General features: G+C 43.7%; 1 protein-coding gene across 2 annotated transcripts in view; it reads right to left on the minus strand.

Moving 5' to 3' along the window:
- SEPTIN9 (septin 9) overlaps window positions 1-17,985 on the minus strand; it is a 297,608-nt gene extending 279,623 nt beyond the window's left edge. Inside the window, exon 1 of one of the 2 annotated variants that reach the window (XM_084838240.1) lies at window positions 17,486-17,985. In XM_084838240.1, coding sequence (XP_084694366.1) covers window positions 17,486-17,507 — 22 coding nt within the window. In that variant the 5' untranslated portion in view covers window positions 17,508-17,985. The remainder of the gene's footprint in view (window positions 1-17,485) is intronic. The other variant, XM_084838239.1, reaches the window with a different exon arrangement.
- Between the last annotated feature and the right edge of the window lie 8,755 nt (window positions 17,986-26,740).

Genomic DNA, 26,740 nt, shown 5'->3' on the forward strand with positions numbered 1-26,740 from the left:
TTAATTGGATGTGTTTTAATTGATGTGTTTTAATGTTTTAATTACAACTTTGTCATTTTCCTCTCTGTTTTATTGTTAGCCACCTTGAGCGTTATGTTTAAGAAATAAATTTAATATATAAATCAATACTCTCCCCTACTTCTTTCCTCCCTCTCTTCGCTCTCCTCTCTACTCGCTCCTGTTCTTACTTCCTCCTCCTCTCTGGGCCGGGCCTGCCCTGCCTCCTTCTCTTCTCTACATTTTTGGCTCTGTTCTCCCTGCCCTGCCCTGCTTCCTTTCAGCTCCTCCTTTATCTACTCTAATGACATCTGGTGGCCATGCCCCTCTGACCTCGCCAGCTGCTCCAAATCCCAGTGGCCACCCATCTTACCAGATCAGGCCACTGCCATGTCCCAGTCCAGCATGGCAGGGACACAATAGGAGGAGCTGAGCTCAGCAGCTCCTTACCCATGATCACATTTTTAGGTGCCCAGCAGACCAAGCACCTGGGAGTGTTTACAGTCCTGCTTGACAAAGATTGCAGCTTGACCTATGCTGGCTAGAAAATAAATATTCATCTGCTGCTGCATACAGGCCCTTTCCTATGAAGAAATGATTTAACAAGGCAAACACTTTGTGGGAAAGGCAGATCCTGGCTGGTAGTGCTAGGGACAGGGGATTGAGCAAACATGATGATAAAGCTCAGTAATATTTCCTTTTACCTTATAGGGAATCATGGCAGGACAAACCACAAAGGCTATAGGGTTCATAGGCAAGCAGGCAGGCGGTATTTAAACAGGACTAATCTCAGTAAAATATTTAGGCAATGTAATGACACGCCATAAGCCAAACACAAACCATACCAAAAAATTATACGGCTCTAAATTTGAGCATGCAAAAGATTTTGTGACAAAAAATTCTGCAAGGAAAAGTGGACGAAGAAAATCAGATTCTAATGAAAATTATGTACAATTATGAGTGCTGCTAATTTTGATTTCCCCCCCCCCCATGAATGTGTACATCAGTACACATAGTTTTATAAAGCTATAGCTAATTTTGTTATTTCACAGTCTCTGCCGGTTGCTTTTGGGGCACAACACAGTTTGGCTATCTTCCTAGATTGCCGCAGTAGAAATTGCCAGTAAGTATATAAACCATCACATGCCCCTCAGCTGTTGCTGGATGGTTGAGGCTTGGCAGCAGTACTCCATCAATGGCATAATTGCCTAAAAGCAAGACTGGGGTGCTATTTTAGGGAGCAGCATTACAGAAAGGAGCTCCACTGACCTGTCCTAGTCTTTAAACAAGCATTTCTGCTCATTTCTGGGTTTGCTTTAGGAAGTGCTAGTTTCCTGTTGCATTAGCAGTGAGTCCCACTGGCACAACAGAAATAGCAGGGGTGCAGTGGCAGAATAGGATACATTTGTTCTAAACTGTGTTCTAGCTGTGTATGCTAAAGGCACAAATACCTTTGCTTCCATAAAAAGGAAAGTGGTCATGCGTTGATAATATTGCTAGAGCTGTTATAAAATACAAAAAAAAAAGAGACAATCATCATAACAAATGCTATTAAAATGCATTGCTTTTTAACAGTCTAAACCCTGAATGATCCAAGAAGGCCTTTGCGCCTTGCTGAATTTCCTCTCCCAATCTGAAAGGAGGGTGACCAGGGGCCCTACTTAACAGAGGACGGTCATCTATATGAAGGGCTGTTGGAGGACAGCCCTCTCTTTGGAGGCATCCTCTATTTGAAGGACTTCCAGTCCAAATCTGGCTTAAAGCATCACAAGAAGGGAGAGCAGAGGTTGCCCATGGTGATATGCTCAGGTCATTCATGGTGACCATAATAGTGAAGACTGTGTCCTGGTGACCTATGTGCCTGGTCAGTCTGCTGTTCAGGGAGTGTTATTGTTCTATAGCATTTTTATATTGTACCATATGTGTTTTTGTGTAAACCACTTGAAAATCCTGGGGTGTTAAGCAGTAGAGAAGCAGCTATAATAATAATAATAATAATAACAACAACAACAACAACATCATCATCATCAAAGTAGATTGAACAGGCACATGGGTCACAGTCTTCCCTATTATTGTGAGTTGTATTGTATTTGTATTTCAGTTATAGCAATTGTTTCTAAATTTGTATTGATACATAAAAATCAGCATATGTCATTTACACGCAGATCTGTGTGTCCTCTTTTTTCAGTGAAGCTTTTCCTCTTTTCTGGCAATGTGTATGTAGCCACCCTGTCTGAAAAACAGCTCTTGAGAGATGCTAGAACTGAGAATGACAAATGCTCAGGCAAGAGCTAGAAGATGATGTAGAGTTATTTGTAAGTAATCAGTATCAGCAAGAGTCAATCAGTAGAATGTAATGAGAAGATAACTGAAACAACTAAATAACTTAATGCACAATCTAAATTTATTTATTTATTTCTGTACTGTCCAATAGCCGAAGCTCTCTGGGCGGTTCACAAAAATTAATGCACGAGAGAGAGAGAGAGAGGGAGAGAGAGAAGTCCTACAACCACCAGCATCCCTCCAGCCAGCCATGGTGGCTGGGGCATGCTAGGAATTGTAGGACTTTTGTCTGACTTAACATGCATAGGACTGCACTCTTAATTTAATTTAAATTAATTTAAATAACTAAGGGAGCAATCCTATGCCCCCTAGACGGTGTCTAGACAGCCATAAGATTTTTTGGTTTCTGGGAACCAAGGTTGGAGCCAGGGCTCCGAGCTCGGTTCCCAGAAACCACAATCCCCGCCTCCGCCACCACTACCGTCTTGTAGGCAGCCCAGTTTGTCCCCATCTCCATGCTTGTAAGTGCAATGCAAAGTGGGCAAAATGGGGGTGTTCCTGGGGGAGGGGAAGAGGCCACGGAAGCGTTGGTATGATGCTTCCTATGCACCGTCTGGCTTCCCCAGCCCCTATTCTGAGGCTAGCCAAAATCAGCTGTCTAGGCAGAAATGCAGGGTGGCCAAAGTGCAGAGGAGAGGATCCCCTCCATGCGCCGCCCATCCTGCATTCAATAGTTGGCCAACTCCAAGTTCGGAGGTGGCTGACTATTCCTATAGGATTGCACCCTAAATAATGGAGCATTGAAACCATCTTCTCCTGAGCCAGAGATGTGGTGAAGCAACAAGGGAGATGGTTCCCCCAGCCACAAGGTTTCTGGCTCAAGACTGGCAAGTCTTACCTAGCAAAAGGTCAGAAGTCAAGATCAGAAGAATGATGTTGAAACCAGAAGAAGTTAGCCACAAGAAGGGAAGTGACTCACATAGAAAGCTAATAGGTGATCTATGTGAACTGGTTAAATTTCATCATTCTGGAGTCTCCAAGCAAATGTGACAGAGCACTGTGGCTTTTGTTTACCAGCTTGAAAATGTGATTGTGCCCTCATGTAATCAAGAGAGACAATTACTTGAAACAAGGGCACAGTGTTTTCCATGGCAGAAAATGGGTGCTTTTTAGCTGTGGGAAGGAGCTGGAAGAGAGGGAAGTGATGTGTGGAAAAAGTTGAGAAGGGAGCTGACCTTTAATATGCTGTGGTCAATACTAGCTGTAAACTCAAGCCGTTCTAGCCCATGTGACTTCACAAAACTAGGCCACAGGAATTTATTCTAGCTCGCTAAAGGGAAAACACAAAGCTCATTCTCTGTACAAGAGCTAATGTCTGCTTCCCGATTAAAAGGAGAAAAAATTATCTCTGTGAGTGTGTGTGTTTCTTGTTTCTTTCCTATGATTTCAAAGGGAAAGTTGGATTATTTGAAAACAAGTAGAAACTTGTTTGCAGAGGATGGCGAACCTGGAGCAAGTTGAATTGTGCATGAAACAAAATTGACCAAGTAACAAACCACAGGACCTCTGAAGGCCCAAATTTCCAAGTTGCAGCAAAAATAAATCAAGAGCTCTGCTGAGGTCTGGCAGAGTCATGTAGTTAGTGGCTCAGGTGCCAGACAAATTTTAAACTTCCTTCCCAAAAATTAAAATCTTTCTCTGAGATGAGCATTCACGGTAAGCCCTCAAGTAAGCTTTCATCCCCTGCCCGGAATCCAGTTCCTCTGCTGAATCATCCCATACATTTACATCCCCCACTTTCAAAATCCCAAAATTGGGGAGGATCAATGGTTGCCTTTCTTTACTGAGTGCCAATATTGTGCTAAAGGAACAGTTGCCAAATGCATCTTACAAAGGAAAATTGTAACTCCTCCATTGTTCTTCTATACAGGACTGGGCAGCTTGTGGCCCTCTAGATGTTGTTGGTCTATAACTTCCATCATCCCTCACCATTGGCTATGCTAGCTAGGGCTGATGGGAGTTGTAGGCCAAAACATTTGAAGAGCCACAAGTTGCCCACCCCAGTCTATGAGGATGTGATCCTCTGGAACAGCCTTCTCCAACCTGGTGGCCTTCAGATGTTTTCATCTTCAACTTCCAGAATTCCTGACTACTGGCCATGCTGGTTGGAGGTGAGGGGAGTTAAAGCCCAAAGCATCTGCAGGGCACCAAGTTGGGGAAGGCTGTCTTATTAGGACCAGTACGCAAACACCCTTGGAGTGCAGACAATATTTTTATTTATTTAGTATATTTATATCCCACCTTTCTTCCATCATGGAACTCAAGGCTGGAGGCCTCCCATCCATGGACTGACCAGACTCAGACCTGCTTAGATTCAGCAAGGTGCCAGCATCATGTGCCCTCAGACCATGCCCTGGCTTTATACAGTGAAACATGGGAGCAAGTCTCAGATGGTAAATAAAGTAAGTCTTTATCTCTTGCAATCAATAGAACAGAAATTATCATGAGAATTGACAATCTAATTTCTTACCTGATGGGTGAAAGGCAGTTTTCAGGGTTTTTTTTAAAGCTATTTGTTCCCTTTGGAGGCTGATTTATTACTGTCATCAGTTGACATTTCCCCATTGGCTTGAAAGCTCTTTTAGTAATGCCTTATTGACTCTGCAGATGCTTTTATTCTCCATTTGCCCCCAAGGAATAAGTGAGCACGAGTCCTTTCTTGGTATATTTCTGTTTTGTTTTGTTTAAGGTACACTAACTATTATGCCTCCCAAAGCAGCTGAGTTCATGATTCCAAACAGAAAAGCCAAACTCTAGTTAACTGGTTTCCTGTGCAGGCCATTATTATTAGAGTTTGAATTAACACAAGAATATAGCTTGGAATAATGTATTTTTATTAGACTCAATAAAGTAGCATCAATGTATAACAGCTTCCGAACTTGTGACACCATGACTGGTTGAGGCAGGCTGCAAGCTCCTTTCCAGGGTGATGAGTAAATTGGCACGGACAAAGTGATAACACTTTACCAAGCTGTGAACACTTCATGTAAAATATAATAGTGGCTTCATATGAAATATTCATCTTAACAGAGGGTTTCATTCATCTTTCGTATCTAGTGACCTATTGTGATACGAGGGACAGCTGTTTTGGTTGGGAGGTCCAGCTGTTATGATCTATTTTTAGTGAGCAGCACCATACTAAAGAAGAAGCTGTAATTCCACAATCATAGCATTTTTATAGGACTTAGCAGTTGTTGCAGATTTCATTAGTAATCATTGCACAATCATTAATTGTGAAGGGATGAGTGTCAATCTGCGGAGAGGCAACAACTGGAGTTCTTCAAGGGGTGGCCCCAGAGCTGGCTCTATTCAACATTCTTGGGCCAGATTCATATGGTACTGTTGCCCGGCTGTAGCTCAGGGGCGTTGCTAGGTTCTTAAAAGATCCGGGGCACAGGCCCATAACACAAATTTGCATCTATCTATCTATCTAATATATCCAAGTCTAAGTGCACCTCATGTGTGTGTGTGTGTGTGTGTGTGTGTGTGGTGTGCTTGCATGTGTGTATAGATTACGTACGTACATAAGTGTGCACTGACCCCCCCACCCCACTTCAACTCAGACCCCAATTCAGCATTTTGGAAAACATCCTGCTTCTGCTCAGGCCAATTTGTAGTCAGACCATTTCAGCTCAGCACCAAACCTGAGTCAAGGTTTGGAAAAATTAATCTTGGACTACCTCCTGTGGAAGGTAGTCCAAGATCTCCTGTGGACTACCATTGGAATTTTTTTAAAAAAACAAAAACTAACTTTTTTCTCTTGGTCAGAACTGGATGATAATTTCAGGCATAGTAGCCCCCTAGAAGGGGATTACACCTGCCCAATGTCAGAAAAGTAGGTGCAGGGTTTATATTTTGGTTTTCTTTTAAAGGGAACTGCCAATAAACTGTTTATTACTTGGAAGAATTAGATACACATTTCAGGATTCATTGCCCCATCAGAGGAGATCATGTCTCCAAATTTCAGAATGATAGCCACAAAGATTTTTGTGCAAGGGTGGCCTTGACATTTTGAGTGCTCCAAAAGAGGACATACTTACCTCCCTATGTTCCTTGTGGACCATTGTTCTGAAAATTACAGAAAGCCTACAGTTGTCCCTAAGTAAGAAACCAGCAAAGTTTCAGAAGGATAAGTGCAGCAATTCATGTGGAAAGGGAATTCTCCAGATTGGGGAGGGAGTGATTTGCTTTCCCTTCATCCCTTCCCCAATAGTTTTTTGGGTATATTTGTATGAAAATACACAAGTCATTAGAGGTGTCTCCCAGGCAAGAAACCTGGAAAGTTTCTGAAGGATATACATACATGCAAATTTAGAATGACTAGAATTTATTTACATTTCACCAATATTAGCAGCAGGGGAACATGGGTGGGAAGGTGCTATTGCACTCATATCCTACTTGTGGGTTTCCCATGGGCATCTCCTTGGCCACTGTGTGAACAGAATGCTGAACTAGATGGACCTTGGTCTGATGCAACATGGCTCTTCTTATGTTCTTAAATACAGAGTGCCTCTGAACATATGCAGAATGCTTTTCTTTCACCACTAAGCACTTACATTCTCCCCCTACCAATTCTATTCCCCTCCAAGCAACCATCCCTCCTCATCCTACCATCCTCCAGGAATTCTTCATAAAAACAGATGTCTTGTTTTGTGCAACTCCTCTCTACCTCCTCCTTGTTATGCACAAGCTCTTGTTGTATCTTCCTCCCCATAACTTCATTTGTGCCAAGACTTCACCAGGATTCAGCCAATGAGTCTGTTTTCAAAACTAGGGCTAAGTTATGGAGAAACTCTGAGGATGTACGAAGTGCCTTTCCCTTGCCACTGAAGCTAGAGTTCATGCAACCCCCCCCCAAAAAAAAAAACGTAAACCCACAAATGACAAAACATGCATAGGATAGGACTGAGTTGAAAGGGTAGTCAATTCATTAGGCTGAATTGGGTAGGCACTGTATTAAGCCTGCAGTACCATGCTCACAACTCAGGGCTTATTTCTGAGTAAACATCCAGAACATCAAAGTGCAAATGTCCCTGCAAAAGTAACTCATGCTGGAATCCTATGCACACTTTCCTGAAGGTAAACTTCATTAAACATAATGGGGCTTCTATTTAGGCATACATAGGATTGCATAAATTAGCATTATTTATCTCCCCTCCACTTGAAAAAAAACCCCAAACCTCCTATTTTTTTTAAGCTTTCTGTTCATAGGAACATAGGAAGCTGCCTTATACTGAGTCAGACCTGGGTCCATCTAGCCTGGTATTGTCGACACTGACCGGTAACAGCGGCTCTCCAGGGTTTCAGGCAGGATTCTTTCATAGCCCTGCCTGGAGATGCTGGGGATTGAACCCGGGACCTTCTGTATGCCAAGCATGTGCTCTACCACTGAGCTGCAGCCCTTCCTATTGCTGGATAATGGCAACTGATAAACAAAACAGCCCCAGATTTGTTTCTCTGCAACCATGTGAACCCACTCTTCTCAAAGACTTGAGTGAGAAGGAGAAAACCCAACCTTCTTGTCTGTTTGTATAAAGTCAAATACAGTTCAGACATTCTCTTGCCCACCGAAGAGGATTCTCTTTAAGAATTCCTCAAGATACACTCTGGGTGGAATAAAGAAGAGAAAGAAAGAACAGGATAGGGGAGGGAAGAAGAAAAGAAGAATGGTGACTGGAAATGCAGGGGAGGTAGAGAGAATTCCCTAAGCCAAGTGGCTCCTTTCAGAGAGGTAGTACTTCAGAGGAATTTAGGAGGCTGTGCAGGGCTTGTAAGGATTGCACGTACTTAAATAAACTTTATGAGGTGAGGTGGCTGAGGGATTTTTCTAGCTTTTTTAAAACTGTAGAACCTGTTTAAAAGCCTTAGCAGTTCCTTGATCATGATGTCACATAGTCCTAACCCTCCTTTTGAAATAATTTGAGTCCTACAGCTATTTTGGAGAAATTAAAGTGGAGGGGGAGAAAGAAATTTATGGAGGCTGATTGGATCCTTCGCTGTACTGAAGCTACTAAACTTCTGCAGAAGCCAAAGGTTCCACTTTGGGACAGTAAAATCAGGTGCTGTGTGAAATACTAGTATTTCACATGGAGCTCTTTCTTCCCTTCCTTCTCCCTCTTCAAAATTTCATTGCAAGCAAGCTCCCAACAGTGGGCATGTAAGAGCAGAAAAGTAGGGGGAGAGAGGTTTTATGCACCTCAAAAAAACACAAACCCTATACCAGAGATTAGGGATAGTGACCTCCTAATGGTCACCTGAAATAACTTCTGATTAGTATTTCTAACCCCCTGTGTAGCTTGGCAGTTTTTACTTTTTGTTTTAGTCTTTGAACAAAAGAAACTTTATGCATGGCTAGCACAAAAGCCACTGGACCTAACTGTTTGAAATTTGGCAGGTTCAGTCAGCTCCATAGGGGCTGCCAGGTCCCCAAATTCCATGCATGTATGTGGAAGCACAAAAAAAATATAGCCCTGCTTTGACAGATTTTCTTGAAAATAGCAAATTTTACCTGTGACTAGCATAAAAGCCACTACACCTAACTGCCTGAAAATGGGCAGGTTTAATCAGCTCGATGGGAGCTGCCAGAATCCCAAATTCCATGTGCTTATGTGGAAGAACAAAAAAATTATAGCTCTTTGCTTTGACACATTTTCTGGAAAAAATCAAATTTTATCTGTGGCTATAACAAAAGCCACCAGGCCTAACTGTCTGAAATTTGGCAGATTTAGTCATCTATATAGGGGCTGTATCTATATAGGGTCTCCATATGTCACATATTTATCATATAAAAGAAAAACGTTATGGCTGTTTCTGTTTTCCAATGCAAGTCAATGGGAAAATGTAAAAAAAAAAAAAATGGCAATTAGGACAACTCAAAAGATCTGGGGCACAGCTCAAAAAAAGATCCAGGGCTGGTGCCCAAGTGGGCCCTCACAAAATACACCCCTGCTGTAGCTCCTCAAGCACTGTGGCACTAAGTCAGTTAGTTGTTCAGGGTAAGGTTCCTCAAAAAGAGGCCACAACTAACATTGGAGTTCCTGTTTTGAATGGTGCAGTTATCCTGCTGGCATCTAATCTGCCATTTCGGTATCATGATAAGCAGAAGGACTGGCACAGTCCCCATGTAGTTTATGAGTATCAGGCATGCCAATTATAGGAAGTTGCCTTATAGTGAGTTAGACTTTTGGTCCATCTATCTGAGCACTTCGTCTGACAGGCACTAGCTCTCCAACACCTTAAGTAGAAAATATATTTTTCAGTTCTGCTACATGAAATCCTTGTATCAGAGATGCCAGGGAGCCTCTACACCGACCTTCCCCAAACGATGCCTTCCAGATGTTTTGGACTTTAACTCCCATCAAGCCCAGCCAGCATGGCCAATGCTCAGGAATGCTGGGAGTTGTCATCCAGCACATCTGGAGGGTGCCCGCACCAAATTGGGGGAGGCTGCTCTACATGCAAAAGCCTATGCTCTACCACTGAGCATCTGGAACCTCAGGCTTGATGCTTGAGAAGACCTCTGTTTGGAAGTACCCTTACTTAAAGACTTGAGAAACTTAATACTGCGCTGAACAAATTTTTAATTGTCACAAAATGTACATGGACTGCTGCTCTTCCATTCTGAAGAGGATTCACTGTTATATTGATAAATGGAAGGGTTAGGGATGAGAGAACCAGGGATTTTCGAGCTTGCTGAAATTCTCTGAACTTTACTTCTAAGCTCAGTTTGGCTTACTTCCAATTTTTCTTTGCAACCAGTTTTTCAGTTCATTAGAATGGGGAAAGTGTGCACTTGCCCCCCATTGACTAAAGCATGAAAATATATATTATTATTTAAAAAGTGTGCATTATTTTAAAAAGATGCATTTTTTTAATGTGATCATCCATTAGGGAATGTGTGAACATCTTTTTTTTAAAAAAAATGTGTTCCCGTTTGTGTTTGGGATTGCAAACAGGGCAAGTTCAAATAATTTGCAACCAAACCGAAATTCCCGTACATCCCTAGGTTAGATTAAGAACAGAATGGAATCCAGCAAGAACATTTCTAAAGTGCTATGTCAAGAGAAAATTCACAAACATAACTGTTGATTAGGTAGTAGAACAACTAAGAAGGACTTGGGAGATTATCCCGGACAAGGCAAGTTCAGATGGTTTGCAAACCGAACCGAAATTCCCGTACATCCCTAGGTTAGATTAAGAACAGAATGGAATCCAGCAAGAACATTTCTAAAGTGCTATGAGAAAAAGAAAAATTCACAAGCATAACTGTTGATTAGGTAGTAGAACTACTGAGAAGGACTTGGGTGATTATCCCGGACGTATACTAAACAACAGATTTGGATGACAGCTTTTATTGGTCAAGCTTTTGAGTTACACAAAACTCTACATGAGGCAGAAAAGGAAAGAAGTTTGTTCTCCTTACATCATGCTTGTTTCATTATACTCAATATAATTACAGATGCAAAGTTTAATAACTTCAAGGAAATAGTGATCTAGTTACAAAACAGTTAACACTTTCAAGCATGTGAAGTCCGACAGACTTTTGTAAGGATCCATGTTTTGAAACAGCACAGCACATGCACACACATGCATGCGCGCATGCATGCACACACACACACACACACACACACACAGCATTAACAGGGTTCCAAATTGTAATCCTCAAGAGATTGGGGCCTTAGTACAATATTTCTGGTACTCTACTCAACAACTATGTGCTTTGTGTTTTTAAGCACTGGCAAGGAATTTTTCCAGTGTAGTTTCAAATACATCTCTGACCATTTGGCACCATCTGTCCACTTCCAAGATCCATGCATAAATCAGCTCCAATACGTATCCAGTTCTCATTTCCTCATGTGGAGAAATCAGAAGTTTATTAATGTATCTGGAAGAGTTCTCCAGAATTTTTTCTGCTGTGATTTAACTGCTGACTACTGAAAAGCAGTTATGCCTGCCCTCTGTAATATGACCCACCCTTCAGAGAATCAGAGTTGTGATTACTACTCCAGGGATGCTGCCAGATCTTTTATCCTACAATTGCCCTGCGTCGTTCATGGAATTTTAGGTTGGGGGGGTCATCCAGACTCATGTTTTCCCATCTCTTCTTCCATCATTTTTCTTACCATAGAAAATCCATTAAGGAGAAAAAGATGGAATAGCTACACAATGCCTTCTGATTGGTAGTGCTAGGAGCCATCCATCTGGAAGCACTCCAGGGATGAATAGAAATACAGCTGATCAGTATCAAAATAGTGGTAATTCTTTCCATTTGCAATGAACAAGGCACTATTATTGGTATGTGCCAAACCAGTCTTTATTTGCCTGGCTAATATGAAATAACCCAGCTTTCATGACACAGATTACTTGCTGCTGTTCTGATGACTCTCCTGGTTTTTCAGAACTGGTTATCTACAACATAATTAAACTGGAATACTGTAAGTTTAGACCAGAGGTGGGCAACATGTGAACCTCCAGATGTTTTGGCCTACAACTCCCATCAGCTCTAGTCAGCGTAGCCAATGGTGAGGGATTATGGGAGTTGTAGGGCAAAACACCTGGAGGGCTACAAGCTGCCCACCTCTGGTTTAGACTGTATAGTCATTCAGAAGAATACTCATGACTCAATATCCTTGCAAGAAAAAAGTCAAAATTTTGTTAGGACAGGAGTGTTCACTGTGTGGCTCCGAGGCTGGACTGCTCTGATTTGGCTCCATCTCATTCCATGGCAGGAAATGGGAATTACTGAATACATATTGGATCTGATTTATATGTACTGGTTTTTGAATTGGACAAATGGTGCCAGTTCTTTGCCGCTGTGTGGCGGCAAAGTAAATACTTCTATACAACCATTCATTATCAACTTTCAGGTCTTGGTTTGCTGGCAATCCATAGTACATATACAAGATGTACTAACCAGAAAGCCATTGTGGTGTAGTGTTTAGAATGTTGTACTAGAACTGGGGAGATCCAAGTTTAAATCCCCACTGAGCCATGAAGTTCACTGCATGGCCATGGGCCAATCACTATTTCTCAGTTTAGCCTATCTTGCAGGGTTGTTGTGAGAGTAACAGTGAGGAGAACAACTATGGTACACCATCCGGAGCTCCTTGGAGGAATGTTAGGATATACATGAAATAAATCAATAAAATAACTTACCTGAGCCCCCATATGTGACAGCAGTTCTAATTTGCCAAGTTTTCATGCATAGATTAATGCTAACAGGCTCTGTTTAGTTATCTACATGTACATATACTATGGATCTACATGTACTTGTACATGAACTATGGACTGCCAGCAACTGAGAAGTTATAATGAAAAAGAAACATAACAGCATCTTGGCCAGCCCCCTTTGCAATAGAATAGTTATAATAATAGTTCCCAATTCAGAGATGCAGCAGTAGGGTGGCCGTATGCCCTACACAGAAGTTAGTCCTCTGTTTGAAGGGCAGTCCCATCCAAGTCCAGTTTAAAGATAAAGGACCACAAGAAAGGAGAGTAGAGACCTTGAAGTTGCCCTTCAACAGTTATACCCTGAATGGCAGAATAACTAGGCACACAGGTCACTGCCTTCCCCGCTATAGTGATATGTATTGTTTTTCTATCTAAATTATAGCAATTATTTTTTAAATTTGCATTGATGCATAAAAATTAGCACATGCAAATTTTATGCAAAACAGTGTCCTCTTTCTTGTGTGTAAATGGCCACCCCCACAGCAGAAATATCTGCCCTGAAAAGAGGCATGCCAGGAACAGTGCTTTATACAGGGACAAGTAGCTCTTACTCTTACATACATCCCCCAAAGTTAGCTTGTAGATTAAGAATATGTTGTCCTCAGTTATCATTCAGAAAGGAAGAGCACCTCAACTCTCAGAAATTTGGGAAACACTCCATTAGAACTTCAAGAGCACCCGCACCCCACCTACCACACAGCTGTGCCTTTCTGTGGAGAGTTACTGTAGTTTCTGGCTTTGGAAATAGCTGTGAGGACATAGTGCTCTTTTTGCCAAAGTGTGTGATAAATCTGTGGCTGTTTTACTGTGTGCTGTCTTCTGCTAACCACCAGGCCTTTGAGCATCCAAAGACACTCCAGAAACAAAGAGTGAAAGGTTGTCCGCATCTCCCCCCATTTGTGTCAGCCAGATAAATGATGAGTCCTAATGTAGGTTTCTAACCAACATAATAAAATTCCCTGTGTGCTAATAAGCTGGGGAGAAAAAGAAATGGGCCATTGGTTCAATAGCTACTTGTATAATCATAGCAAAAAAGGAGAAATTCTGCTACCACTTGTGTGAACATGTTAGCCTTGCTCCTAGCAACTACCTGGCCCCTTCACACAATCTTGTTTGTTGTAGCCATGTGGGATCTATCTCTATGTCTAGGAAGCTTCAGAGGTCACATCACATACAGTTCAGGGCAGCTAACATGGACAGCTTGGACCCTTATTCATGGGAATATTATCATTCTGCTGACCATTGTGGAATTCTGTTAGGTACCTTGCTAAGATGAAAGAGATTCATATTTCCTGTATGCAGCCGAAATTTCTCTTTAGTCTTCAGTCCAATTTTGCTGAACAGATGAAACGTAGAAATAACCTAGTTCAGAGATGTAGAGCTGACAACAGCCCTATTCAGGCATAATGAAACTGTGCACTGTAAACTCACGAGGGGAAGTGTGCTAGGCCTTCTCCTTCTGTTTCTGTCACCCTTTGCACATGGAAGGTGACTTGCTGAAGCAGACAGCCTCCTCTGTCTGTGGAACCTCTCCACTCTACTTGGAAACCTGAGTTCCCAGGGTTCCAAATCAGACAAAGAACCTCCACGGATCAAGGAGGATCTCCAGAAAGCCTCCCTCCCCTTAGAGGGCAATGGAAATGCCTGAATAGGGCTCACTGCGTGGACCATCCTGGAAATCAGTCTGTCCTCTAGGTCTTTCGTTAAGTAAGGGTATAACAACATGTTATATACAAATGTGTGTGTAAATGAACCCCAAGAGTCACTCTTTATTTTCATGAAAAGCAGCTACAGGAAGCAAACGTACATTGAAAACCCCACAGGGTAAAAACCAGAGAGGATGTGATTTGGAGTGGAAAAGCCATGGGTGAGGAAAGGGTTAAGCTACTCCTCACTGTTACTTTGGTCCCCAGCCATCCACCCACCCAAGCTGGGAGGTATCAGAGTTCAGTTGCACAGATTTACATGTAATGTCTCCTTAGGCCAAGGCCTAGCAACGGCATCCAGCACCCTCAGGCAGCTGCCAGGGCCCCAGTACTCCAGCAACATCGACATCTGCTGCAGTTCCCTTGCACCAGTAAGCAGGCCTGCAAACTGCCATTTAATATTCCCCACAAAGCCCTCAGTATAGTGTTGCTCTGAGACACTGTGGGAAATTTAAAATGGCAGCTCACCAACCTTGCCACAGCTGCTAGGTAAGCCCACAGACAGGGTCCCACAAATATAAGCAGGGAACACCAGATGGCGCCTTACCAAGGACACCCTGAAACCTAGAGCCAACCCTGGTTGGGCCCTATAAGCACATTCTCTTTGCTACACAACAGTTTCCATGATCCCTGGAAGCTGCATCACAACAACTGTACTGATCTTTATTATTCCTTGTGGCAGGATTCGGAGGGCCGTGACAATGTAGCTGCACAGGAGAATATTGTACACCATGCATAATATAGTGCCTGCTTTCTGGGGGGAGGGGGTAACAACTTTTCACCAAAACACCCAACCATCTCCGCGAGAAGCTTCTAGAAATTTGAAAAACAGTGTCGGAAGGCAATGTGTCATGGACCCCAGCCGCATCACCCACAGCTTCAGACATAATCATCATTATGGGGGTTGGGCTCAATGGTCTTATAGGCCCCTTCCAACCCTACTATTCTATGAATGATCATGCTCTGGGAAGGAGCCACACTATAGTATGTGGCCCAAAGGTATGGCAAAAATGTATTCAAAGAAGCACACTTTATTCTTTTTTTTTTTTTACCTCATAAACAAATTCGGGACCAGAATACCTACACACTGGAACTACAAGTTACCTACCTAAAGAAACCTGCACATGATAATGAAAGGTGGGGAGGTCTGTAGGCACATAGCAAAAAATGTAGTAACAGCTCTCTTTCTAACAGCACCATTTCAAACAGATGACCCATGACAGTCCCAAGATTTGCTTTTACCTCTCTCTGACACAGTAGGAGGGGAGCGGTTCACTCAAACTCCCTCATGCACTGAAAGAACACTTGAGGGGGTCGTGCTGCATAGCCTCGCCCCTGCTATGAATGTGGGTGCTGGCCACAACTCCCACCAGCCACACATTTGGTGGCCACGTGAAGAGGTTGTACATGCATACAAGTGTATGCTCTTAGAGCTCCTCCATGTGAAGGAGGATCCTGATCTTTCCTTGCAGGAGCTCTAAGCATGTACCTGGGTAGAAGCACTTCACACAGCCACGAAACCCATGGTTGATGGAGACTGTGGCTAGTGCACCCTCACAACCCTATCCTTTACGTAGGCTAAATATTTATGTAGGCTAAAACGGGGTGGGGGAGGAACGCAAATGGCACCCCCTATGCTATTTGCGTTCCCCCTTTTTTTTTGCTGTAATAGCCTACGTAAATATTTACGTAGGCTAAAACGGCTAAAAATAGGGAACGCAAATGGCGGCCGCCGTAGCCGCCGCCATTTGCGTACGCTTTTTTTTTTTTTTGGCTTGCCATGATAGGCTACGTAAATACTTACGTAGCCTATCATGGCAGCTTTGCAGGACGCAAATGGCAGCCGCCATTTGCATATGCAGCAGCCCGTCCGCGGCCGGAACTCTGGTTGCGGACAGCCCTGGCTGGTGGCTCCATGGAACCGCCGCGGAGCGGAGCCGGCCAGGGAGGATTCCAGGGGGAGGCACGGAGTGCCTCCCCCCCCCGAATCACATCTGCAAAAAGGTAAGTGACTTTCGTACATCCCTACTCACAACTTACAATGGCTATCTCATAGGCAATAAAGGTGAATTGTCAGTGTGTCATCACTGTTGTAGGAATATATGCAAAATCTAAGCAACTTATTAATATGCAGGCAGGAAAGATGATTTAAGGAAAACATATCTAACCATTCTGCAATTGGGCAGTATTACAACTTATTCCTGAAATTTAGAGACCATATGAGTCCCACATAATTCCAAATGAATCCTGATAAGGAACTTTATTATTACATTTATATTCCACCTTTTTTCTTCTTGCAAGGAACCCCAGGTGGCTTACTTCTCTCCATTTTATCCTCATAACAACCCTGTGAGGTAGGTTATGCTGAGAGGCAGTGACAGGCCCAAAGTCATCCAATGAGCTACAAAGTCATCTATTTGTAGTTTATGCCAGTTGATTCCCTGGGATACAGCAACTTGCAAATAACACACACTCCACTGAATTAACTCAGATTTCCAGCTCATACAATGTACCCTCCAGAGTGTGGATCTCTAGGACTCTGTATAAGAAGCTTCCTAGCCCTAGGGTTCCAAAGATCAACTTAAAAATAAGTTGGCAGTTTCTGATTACAGTTTAGGCCTGTCTCTCACAGGATTGGGCCTTGGCAACAATGCGTTTTTCCATGGTGTACATGTGGTGGAAAATACACGGATACACTACCTCACAAGTCAGGAAATAGAGATGAGTACATGCTAGATCTCCGTTTGTACTCTTACACATGAAGCAGATCTTAAAAACCACAGGAAGTCATAGTAGGACTTCCAGAGTTTAGTAGGTGGGACTTCTGCCTTCAGCACTCTCTCTTCCTCATCTTCAGTCCCTCTTCCTTCACCCACACATTTTCATCATATACTTTGAACCCTAAACTCTCCTGAACTATTTCTGGATTTTTTAAAAAAATACAATAAAAATACACATCTTTTACATCCAAACTATAATCTAGAATAAAAGTTGTGTGTGTGTGTGTATTTAGAGTTTTGAGACGTCATATGTCTATTTCCCTCAGCTTTCTTCTCAATGTTCTTCCTGTACAGCAAACAACTTTGAACTTTCCATTACAGCTAAACAGACAGCAGATAAAACCAGATTAACAACAGGCTTTCTTTTCCTATAGACAGAGCCCAGTTTATGGATTCAACGGCCCTGAAGAAGCGTTTTACTCCACTCACCTGTGTACGATGTTTTTCTCATGCTGCCCTCCTTATCCCAGCTGTTAACATAGGAAGAAAGTAAAGTTCCTTCAAGCTACTCCCGTAAATAATCCCCAGGGTGATATGCGACTGCTTTAATAATCCCTTTGTTCCAGCAGGCAGGGAAAGTGTACTCCTCCTCCAGGTTACATGTATATGCACACAGGCACAGTTGCCAGTGAGGAGGGAGTCCGCAGCACTCCCATTAATTAGAACACACCTTTCCTAATCTGAGTACAGTTGTGGGTTGTTCCAACTAGGCTAAAGCAGAGGGAGGCGGCTAGAAGAAGAGCTCAGCTGCAGCAGTACTTTAACCTTTTCCCCTCTGTGAGCAAATTAGCCCTGGCACATGTTTCTGCTCACTCCCAGGCCTCCTAGATTCCCTTCAGGTTTAACCTGCGTGCGCCGAGGGAGATCTTTTGACTTCCCACCCACTGGGTCCTGCACACCCACCAGCTTTTCGCCTCGCTCCCTTCTCTGTATAGCTCGGGTGAGAGGCAGGTCTAGAGCCAGGCAAGTAGGCTCTAGTTCAAAGTACAACCCGTGGCCTGTCAGGGTGTATATGGTAAACACAGCCCCTCTCTTCCCTCCTTGAAAGGCACACGGAAAAAAAGGCTTGCTCAAGGCTGTGGGTTGCGTCAATGTGTTTGCTCAGATCCATCCTGTAGGCTTAGGAGGCAATGTGTATGCATGCAGTCATTCATTGCTTGGAAGCGACCGTTGGGACACCATCAAGCTGCACACCAGGCAGGTGCCTTCAATTCATTTCCACGTAACACCACTAACCCTAATATTTTATTTAAAGGTGGCTCGGGGTTTGATATTGCCTGGGAGTCTTGTGACATTGGATCTCTTTGCATGACTGGCTGGGGGATGCTGGGAGTTGTGGGCTCACACTTCTGGAGGGCACCAGGGTGGGGAAGACTGTCTCAGCAGAAATGGCAATGGCTGTAAACAATTGCTAAACTGCAAGTAATTAGGAATTTAAAAAACAACAACAGTATTGGAGATATGAAAAGCAAAGCATTAAAAAGAAAGGGTCAGAAACATTCTGGATCCTACTTTCTTTAAGGAGCTAAAGAGTGACTAGTCTTCATGACATACTAGGTTTTATTTTTTAATCATCCTAACTGAAAGGTTTGTTTATTCATGCGTGTATATGTTCTGGCAGCCAGAATTATATGGCAAGGCCAGGATTCGAAGCAGAGCACTGATTTTATTTTATTAAAAAATGTTGCAGGCTGTGGGGCACCACACATGCATACTAAGTTCCTTCAGTTTGGACAGGTTTCCCCTCATTATTACTAGGTTGCTACATATGCTTTAGAATCCTCTGCTTGAATTCTTGCATAAGGTGACTATGCTACCCAGTGGCCAAATGGTGCTTGCTTCTTATAAGGGTCACACAACATTGGCTTTAGTTATTTTACAGTCTGTTTTTACAGCACATGCAATTATGGAAATTACGTTCTCATAGATAGAAGGATAGAAATGATTTCTTTTTATATTTGCCAATGGAAACAGCATACATATTTACCATCCTTATTCATCATAAACATCCTTTGGGAAGGGGCTGATTTAGGACAGGGGTGGGCAGAAGTTAGGTCTCCAGATGTTTTGGATTTCAACTCCCAGATAGGAAGAAATTCATTTCAGTTAATTTTTTATCAGGACTTACCCAGTTTGCACTTTCTGGAGCGAACACAGACTCTAACACAATCTGTGGTCAAAATCCATACATTTCCAAGCTTGCACTGTGATTTGTGGACACCCCCCCCCCCCAAAATAATTGTTTAACAGCATACGCACATTTGAAAAGTAATTATAGAGATAGGAATGGGGCATGGGGAAGAGGCAGTTGCTAAGGGGTGTCATAAGGAAGTCTTGGGACAATGATATAGGGTGACTAGATGCAAAGAATGGCAGGCCACCTGCATCTTCCTCCAGTCATTCTGTGGAAGTGGTAAATGTGGCCGATGCAGCTTCTTACCCACAGCAACTGTGTTCATCCTTGTTAGCCCACATAGCACCCTGTGGAAAGAGCAGGGTCAGTATGAGCAGTTCAATCCACACTTTGTAGGGATGTGCAAAATCTAGAGGAACCAGATGCAAAAGAGGACAGGCATGTCTAATGCCAGCAGCTGGCAAGTTCAGGGAGCTGCTGAAAGCCCACGGATGTTTGAAGAGCAGATTCAGTATGAATTCTACAATGTCCTCCCTGGTGTCCTCCCTGGTTTCCTCCTGGGCCTTGAGAGCTTAGTGAGGAAGAAAGAGCAGAGAACCAAGAGAGTAGCATGCCCATGCTGGAGAAGGTACAGCCCTCTTGCCTGGAAGGCAAAACCCATGAAACCGTGTCTCTTTCATATCTCTGTAAAAGAAAGAATTTCAGCAGCTGTCACTCAGGTAGGTTGCACCTGCTGAAATTCTCCCATCTACCACTGCGAAAGGCACAGGAGCCCCATCCTCCTGAAAAGCTGCATGGAATCAGCTAGTGCAGGCTCTGTCTTCCAGACTGTGCTGCAAGGGCTGCGGGTCACCAGCTATTAAAGGACTAGGAGTGTCTTTTGGGGCCAGGAGTTGGCACACTTAAACTGAGACCTTTGTAGAGAAAATTTTCCCTTCTCCCCTCTCCTTTTGAATAATATATGTTACATAAAGTTTAAGGTGCTGGCATTTACAACATATAAAATTCACGTTGAATATCTCTATGTGACTACTCAATGGGTGAGCCACCAGGCTTTTTTCTAAGACCTCTAAGACTTGCACACGCACACGCACACCACGAAACCCTACATGAAGAAATTATTTCTAATTGCAGTGGATGTTCTTATTATGACTAATCTAGGCCAGTGGCCTGGCATACTTCTTCCCTGCCAGGGGCCAAACAAAAAATGAAATTTAAAAATGTCAGAAGGGATTTAAAGAGAGAGAGAAAGAGAGAGAGGCTACATGACAAAGATACTTTTCCTTTCACTGCCTGGATGGCAGAATTGTCACGAGGTTCAGCACTTTTGCTTCAGAGGGCAAGTTAATGTCTAATATGCTACAAATCTGACAGGCCTCAGTTAGGCACATTTTTTAGAAATTATTTTGCCTGTTTCATAATATTAGTGGGGGAATGTATAGTTCATTAAAGAAGAGGGATTTAAAGCAATGGCAGGAGTCAGACAGAGCGCAGGCATGCAAGGTGTCAGCCTCCCCCACATACGCAGAAACACATGCCAAAATATCTCAAATCAACCATGAAAAACACACCAGCACACCAGCCAGTCCTCCTTGCTCCTCTCCTAGAACACCCTCCATTTTCCTGGGTTGGGCTTCCCATTCACAGCTTTCTAAAGAAATACTGCATTTATATGTGGTACCTTACTTTTTTATGTGCCTTTCACAACTGCATGATAGGCAGACAGATACAACTTTTTATTCTAGAGTGGAGATGCAGGATTGGGAAAAGTTGCAACTGTTTATGCCTGTCATGGAGCTATTCAAGTGTGTGTGTGTGTAGTACTGCTTCTCTCTTTTCCAATTCAGCACTAAAATTTTGGCCTGGCAGTTCAGAAGCGTCCCAAAAAAGAGTTTTTTGACTTGTCCTTAGAAATGCTCCTGGCAACAGGTTCCAGCCTGAGATGTGAGCTGGTGTTAATGTTTATACATGGTACTCTTTCATCAGATTGATCTATTCATTTAGATGTGGAACAATTTATCCTCTGGTTGACCCAGATGCAAGCAGCATACACAAACAAATGAATAGACAGTCACATGGAGACACGCAATGTTTAAACATCACCTCCCACCCCTTGTACTGATCAGGTCAGGCTGCCACTGGGGCCAGCCAGGCTCTGGTTGCCATAAGTGCATTTGGACATGCAAAAGCATCTTAAGCCTTACATCCTTCCTGCCCTAAAACTATAGCTGTGCAGGGGAATTCAGATACAACTTCATTAGTATTCATCCATGGTTTTATCTCTAATAAGTAGTCAAGTCTTTTCTACTTAGCAAATTCTTATTTGTCAGCAACTGCTTTTGAAACTGGAGGAACAATTTTCCTATTATCCTATGGCTGAAATGGAAGGATTAAGCAGAAAGGGTAGTTTCAGTCTTCCAATGACCAGTGAGCCTATGTAGGATATTCCTTTACTCCCGGAGTATGGCCACAAAGAATTTTTACAAGGGCTCAGAAGTGGCATTTCAGTGTACTTGATCCCTTCAAACCACATGGGAGCTGTATTGATCCACACAACATAGTTGAGGGAATTATGGAGTCACGTGAGGTTGTGGCGCATGGCTGAATATTTCTAAGCATAACAACACACACATGCATACATGCACACAGGGTGCAAGATGCTACCTTCTTTCTTGACAGCAGTTCTTTTCACACCTGGTTGAGTAATAAACTTTTACTGACATAATTCTGCCACCATATTACACATAGCATCACACTCTTTAGGGAAACATTTCAAACTTTCATGATAAGGTAAGGAATACTTTTTGTAGCTAGAACATAGGTTCTCAAAAGGTTTTCCATCCAGCCATTGACAGACTCAGACATGCTTAGTTTTACCAACATTGTTACAACATTATCTTCAACCCATGCCCTGCATCAGCCTTCCTTTACCTGGTGCCCTCCAGATGTTTTGGACTTCAGCTTAGGCAGCATAGCCAATGGTTAGGAATGCTGGGTGAGCACCAGGTTGGGGAAGGCTGCTCTAGATGTAGCATCTGAAAAGCAGTGTGTTGGTTTGGAAGTGCTCTCCTTGCGTTCTCTACAAATGTACATTTTCTTTTCTTTTCTTTTCTTTTCTAGGGTCAGGCTGTGGGGACATTTCTATGAGTTTCAGCAACAGCCAATGAGCAGCTTGGTTAGAACCAGTGACATCAACAAGATACCTCCCCCATTCCTACACTTGGAGCAGATTTTGCAACAATCTCCCGCTCCCTCTCCCTCTCTTTCTTTCTTTTAAATAAAGCAAAGAGTGGATGTTTAAGCAGAGGGCAAGACTGGATGTTGACCCAGTGTTCAGCTTGACAGCATGTATGGCTGTCATGCAAATGATAAAGATGGGCTCATACCCATGAGTGAAGATCGTGCTGTGACTTCTCTTTAATATTACATCTATCTTCAGCCTCACTCACCTTTTTGTATAGAATGTATTGTCACAAAATGTGAGGCTTATCCTTGTAGTTTGTTTGTTTGTTTGTTTATTACAAGTATTTAATAACCTGCTCTTAAGTCTGAGGGTTCCCAGGACAGCATTACAACATTTAAAAGCAATAACAATCAGATCAGAATAAATAATCCAATTTAATGAAACCAGCAAAGCAGCAGGCTCAGTTGTAAAAGGCTAAAGAACAGTCAGGAATATTTAAAAAGATCTGAAAGGCCTGGGCAAAAACTCTAAAAGGTCAGAGGGAGCAATCCTATCTTGGTCGATGGTCACCTCAGAGCCTGGGGGCAACCACCTATCCAGTGCAGGGCAGGAGGAGTGGTGAGGAGCGGATCTCCTCCTTGCTCCCCCTGCCCGGCTTTTGCGGCTAGACAGCTGATTTCGGCTGTCCATCTGTGGGACCTCGAAGTGCAGGAAGCAGCAGCCGGATGACGCATAGGATCTGTTGTGCTGGCATTTCTGACTTCCCCGCACTGGCAAGCCCCCAGGAACTCTCCGTTTTTGTCACTCCACACTCCTCTTCTGAGCACGGAGCAGAGGGCCATTCTGCACTGCCTACAAGGGGATGTGGGAGGGGGTGGAGGTCAGTTCTCGGGGAACCAACCTCAGAGCACAGGCTCCAAGGTTGGTTCCTGGAAACTGACCTATCTTATGGCCATCTAGCCACTGACTAGTGGCCACAGGATTGCGCCCTTAATCTGGTTCCAAAAAGATATAGAACTTGGCACCAGGTTAGCCCCTTTGGGTGAGCATTCAAGAACCAGCCAGAGCTTCACAAGTGAAAAAGTTGTTTCAAACTGGTGATGTACATTCCATCTGGTCATCCCAGTCAATATCCGATCCTCTGTAGTTTGTACCAAATGACATCTCTGAGTAGTCTTCAAAGTAGCCCAACTTCCACCGCATTGCAATAATCTAAATGGGAGATTACCAGAGCATAGCTAACCATATCACTGTCTACGATGGGCCACAGCTGGTACACCAGCCTGAGCTGGTGAAAGATGCTTTATGCCACAGAAGCCACTTGGGCTTTCAATAAGAGGAGAACACCCCCCCCCCCTACCCCAACTGGAAAGCTGATCTCTTAGGGAGAGCGCAACTTCAGCCAGAAAAGGTTGAATACCGTCTCACGAGACAGCCAAACCAGCCACCAACAGTACCTCCATCTTGTCTGGACTGAGCTCCAGTTTGTTGGTCCTCTTCTGTTAGTGACTCTACACATTGATCCAACACTTCCACAGTTTGGATGTTTGGCTCTCTGGGTGTGTGTGTGTGTGTGTGTGAGAGAGAGAGAGAGAGAGAGAGGCCCTGACCCCCCAGGATTCTGCCCTTACCATCCAGATGTAATCCTCTGTCTGTCCCCCGACCTACTCCCCTTGTCCAGGTCCCACTCCAATGTGCCTGGTTCTGCCCATTATTGGCTGACCTGCCCCTGCCCCCTGTCGTTTTGGGATCAAAAGATGCAACTCGAAGTGGTTACCTACGGTACAGCTCAAAGGAAGTAACATGTGTTACCTTTGGCTTTCTTTATCAGCAACAAACAAAAACCACACAAGTCTTTATCTTTTCCATGCTTTACGTGGTTTTGGGGATTGCTTGTGTGACATATGTAATAGGTTCAGCAAGGGTTCACCAGGGCAGTAATGTGTTCCATTCAAGAAGAAAGAATATAAGAAGAAATCTACCAGAGATACTTCAAGGGGGAGGGGCAGGATGTCCTCCCCACATTAAGGGGAGGCATGAGTACAGGAACAAAGGGTAGATCAGTGGGAAGGGTAAGAAGGGCAAGAGAGCAGCAGGTCAGAGCTGCAGGCCCGCTAGCTGCCAAGCAACCTTAATCATATTTGGGAAACAACTTTGCTGATGGATGCGAAGGTGGAAAACAGAGTGATGGGGCCGTAAATCATCCCCCTCCCCCTCCCCACTACTGTGTTTGTTTTACTTCTGGCCCTGCCAGCTCCATTCCATCACACAATACCTCCTCTTCCATGGCTACATGGCTGGAGGGTATGCAGAAAGTTTTCCATCCAGCTTATTTCCTTGTCAGGCTATCCAGTCTAGCTTTGGCAGAACACAAGGATGAGAGGGAAGCTGCCAAAGCAAACAGTAGGTGTGCTATGCCACCCAGTCCTTGGCAGAAAGGGAGCTAGAATGTCCATGGTAAAGGGATTCAGATAGCAGGAAGTGGAATAAACAAATGGAGATGGCATGGGATTTTAGGTGCAGCTCCAGCTCTCAACAACTAAGGGGCCTCCCAGAGCCACAGCTAGTTTGGGATCCCATCAGCAGCCTTGATTTGATGGATGGGCAACAACCAAGAGCTGGCTTGCCCTGTGTATTTTGGTGAAGCCAACAGGCCTGTGGGCCCGAGTCAGCAAAAAGGAGCTTAGTCATTGACATCAGCCTAGTGGTATTTCTTGGAGAGCCAATGGGACTAAAGTACAGATGAGTGAAGAATTCAAGTTTAATTTGTATCTTGAATAAACTTCCGGAGCATTTTGCCACAAAGTTTTTGGAGAGATGCCAACCATCATGATTAGCTGCCAGGCACTGCAAATGAGTAGCTTACCAGTTGGAATGAGCATGACATGGTTTCAAGCCATTTTAATGAGAGGGTTTGACCCTAAAAATCATTTAAAATAAAATAAAATAAATGTGGCTATCTGTATGTTTAATTGTGTTTTTCCTCTGAGTTCAAGAGACAGAACTCACTGCTATGGAAGCAGACTAAAATCTTTGTGCTTTTAAAAGGGCTTGAGGCTCAGAGCATCTCTACACAAGCCTAAAATCCCACATTTAAAACAGGACTTTATTCTTCCATCTTAAATGCAGGATCACAACGACTCCCTTTTTCACCCTCTTCCTTTTCTCCCACCCCTTCCCCCCACTTCTCCCTGTATCTGAGTCTTCCACTATCTTTCATTGATCTCACTTCTTTCTTTCTTTCTTTCTTTCTTTCTTTCTTTCTTTCTTTCTTAAATTTATTAATCGCCCATCTGGCTGGTCACCCAGCCACTCTGGGCGATGTACAACAATAAAAACAGTTCAAAACAATAAAATTCAACATTAAATACATCACATTTCTAAAATTACCCTAACCCACCCCAAATGCCTGCCTGAACAACCACGTTTTTAATGCACGACGGAAGCTCATTAAAGAGGGGGCATGGTGGAGTTCCCTAGGGAGCGAGTTCCACAGAATGGGGGCCACCAAGAGAAGGCGCTCTCCCTCATCCTCACCAGCCTAGCTGTCCTGGTTGATGGGACAGAGAGAAGGACATCTGAGGCTGATCTTGTTGAGTGGCCTATCTGGTGTTGCTGGAGGCACTCCTTGAGATAGGCTGGGCTGGAACTGTATAGGGTTTTAAAGGTCAAAACCAACACCTTGAATTTGACCCGGAAAACAACTGGTAACCAGTGCATCTCCTTCAGCACTGGAGTGATGTGATCTCGCCGGCGGCTGCCTTTAATCAGGCGAGCCGCCGCGTTCTGTACCAGCTGCAGCTTCCGAACCGTCTTCAGGGGTAACCCCACGTAGAGCGCATTACAGTAGTCTAAACGAGAGGAGACCAGGGCATGTACTACCGATGGGAGCAGATGGTCGGGAAGGTAGGGGCGCAGCCACCGTATCAGATGGAGTTGGTACAGCGCTGTCTGGCTCACAGCTGACACCTGAGCCTCCATGGACAGCTGGGAGTCTAAGATGACCCCCAAGCTGTGGACGTGGTCTTTCAAGGGTAGCTGTACCCCTCTTCTTGCCGCTTTTCCTCTTATCACGGAGGAAACTGAAGCAGAACACAATGGGGTAATTTAATAGCTCATTATCTGCGATCTATTTAAAAACGGAACAAATGACATTTAGTGCAGAATACTTGAATGACCACAGCATCATGTAAAGAGCCTGCAAACTTCTGTAAAGGAGCAGTCTCAATCACAGGGTAAAAGCTCAGTGTAAAGGAGCCCTTTCCCCCCTCCCCTTTTGCCCTCCCCTTTTCCCCTCCTTCCCCCCCTTATCTGTCTTCCGTATGTCTCATTTGATCTAGCTCCTCTTCTTGTGGCGTTTCCTTTT

This window comes from Heloderma suspectum, chromosome 2 (genome assembly GCF_057233095.1).
Source record: "Heloderma suspectum isolate Gila_16-S chromosome 2, 16-S_ref, whole genome shotgun sequence".
Classification (NCBI taxonomy): domain Eukaryota; kingdom Metazoa; phylum Chordata; class Lepidosauria; order Squamata; family Helodermatidae; genus Heloderma; species Heloderma suspectum.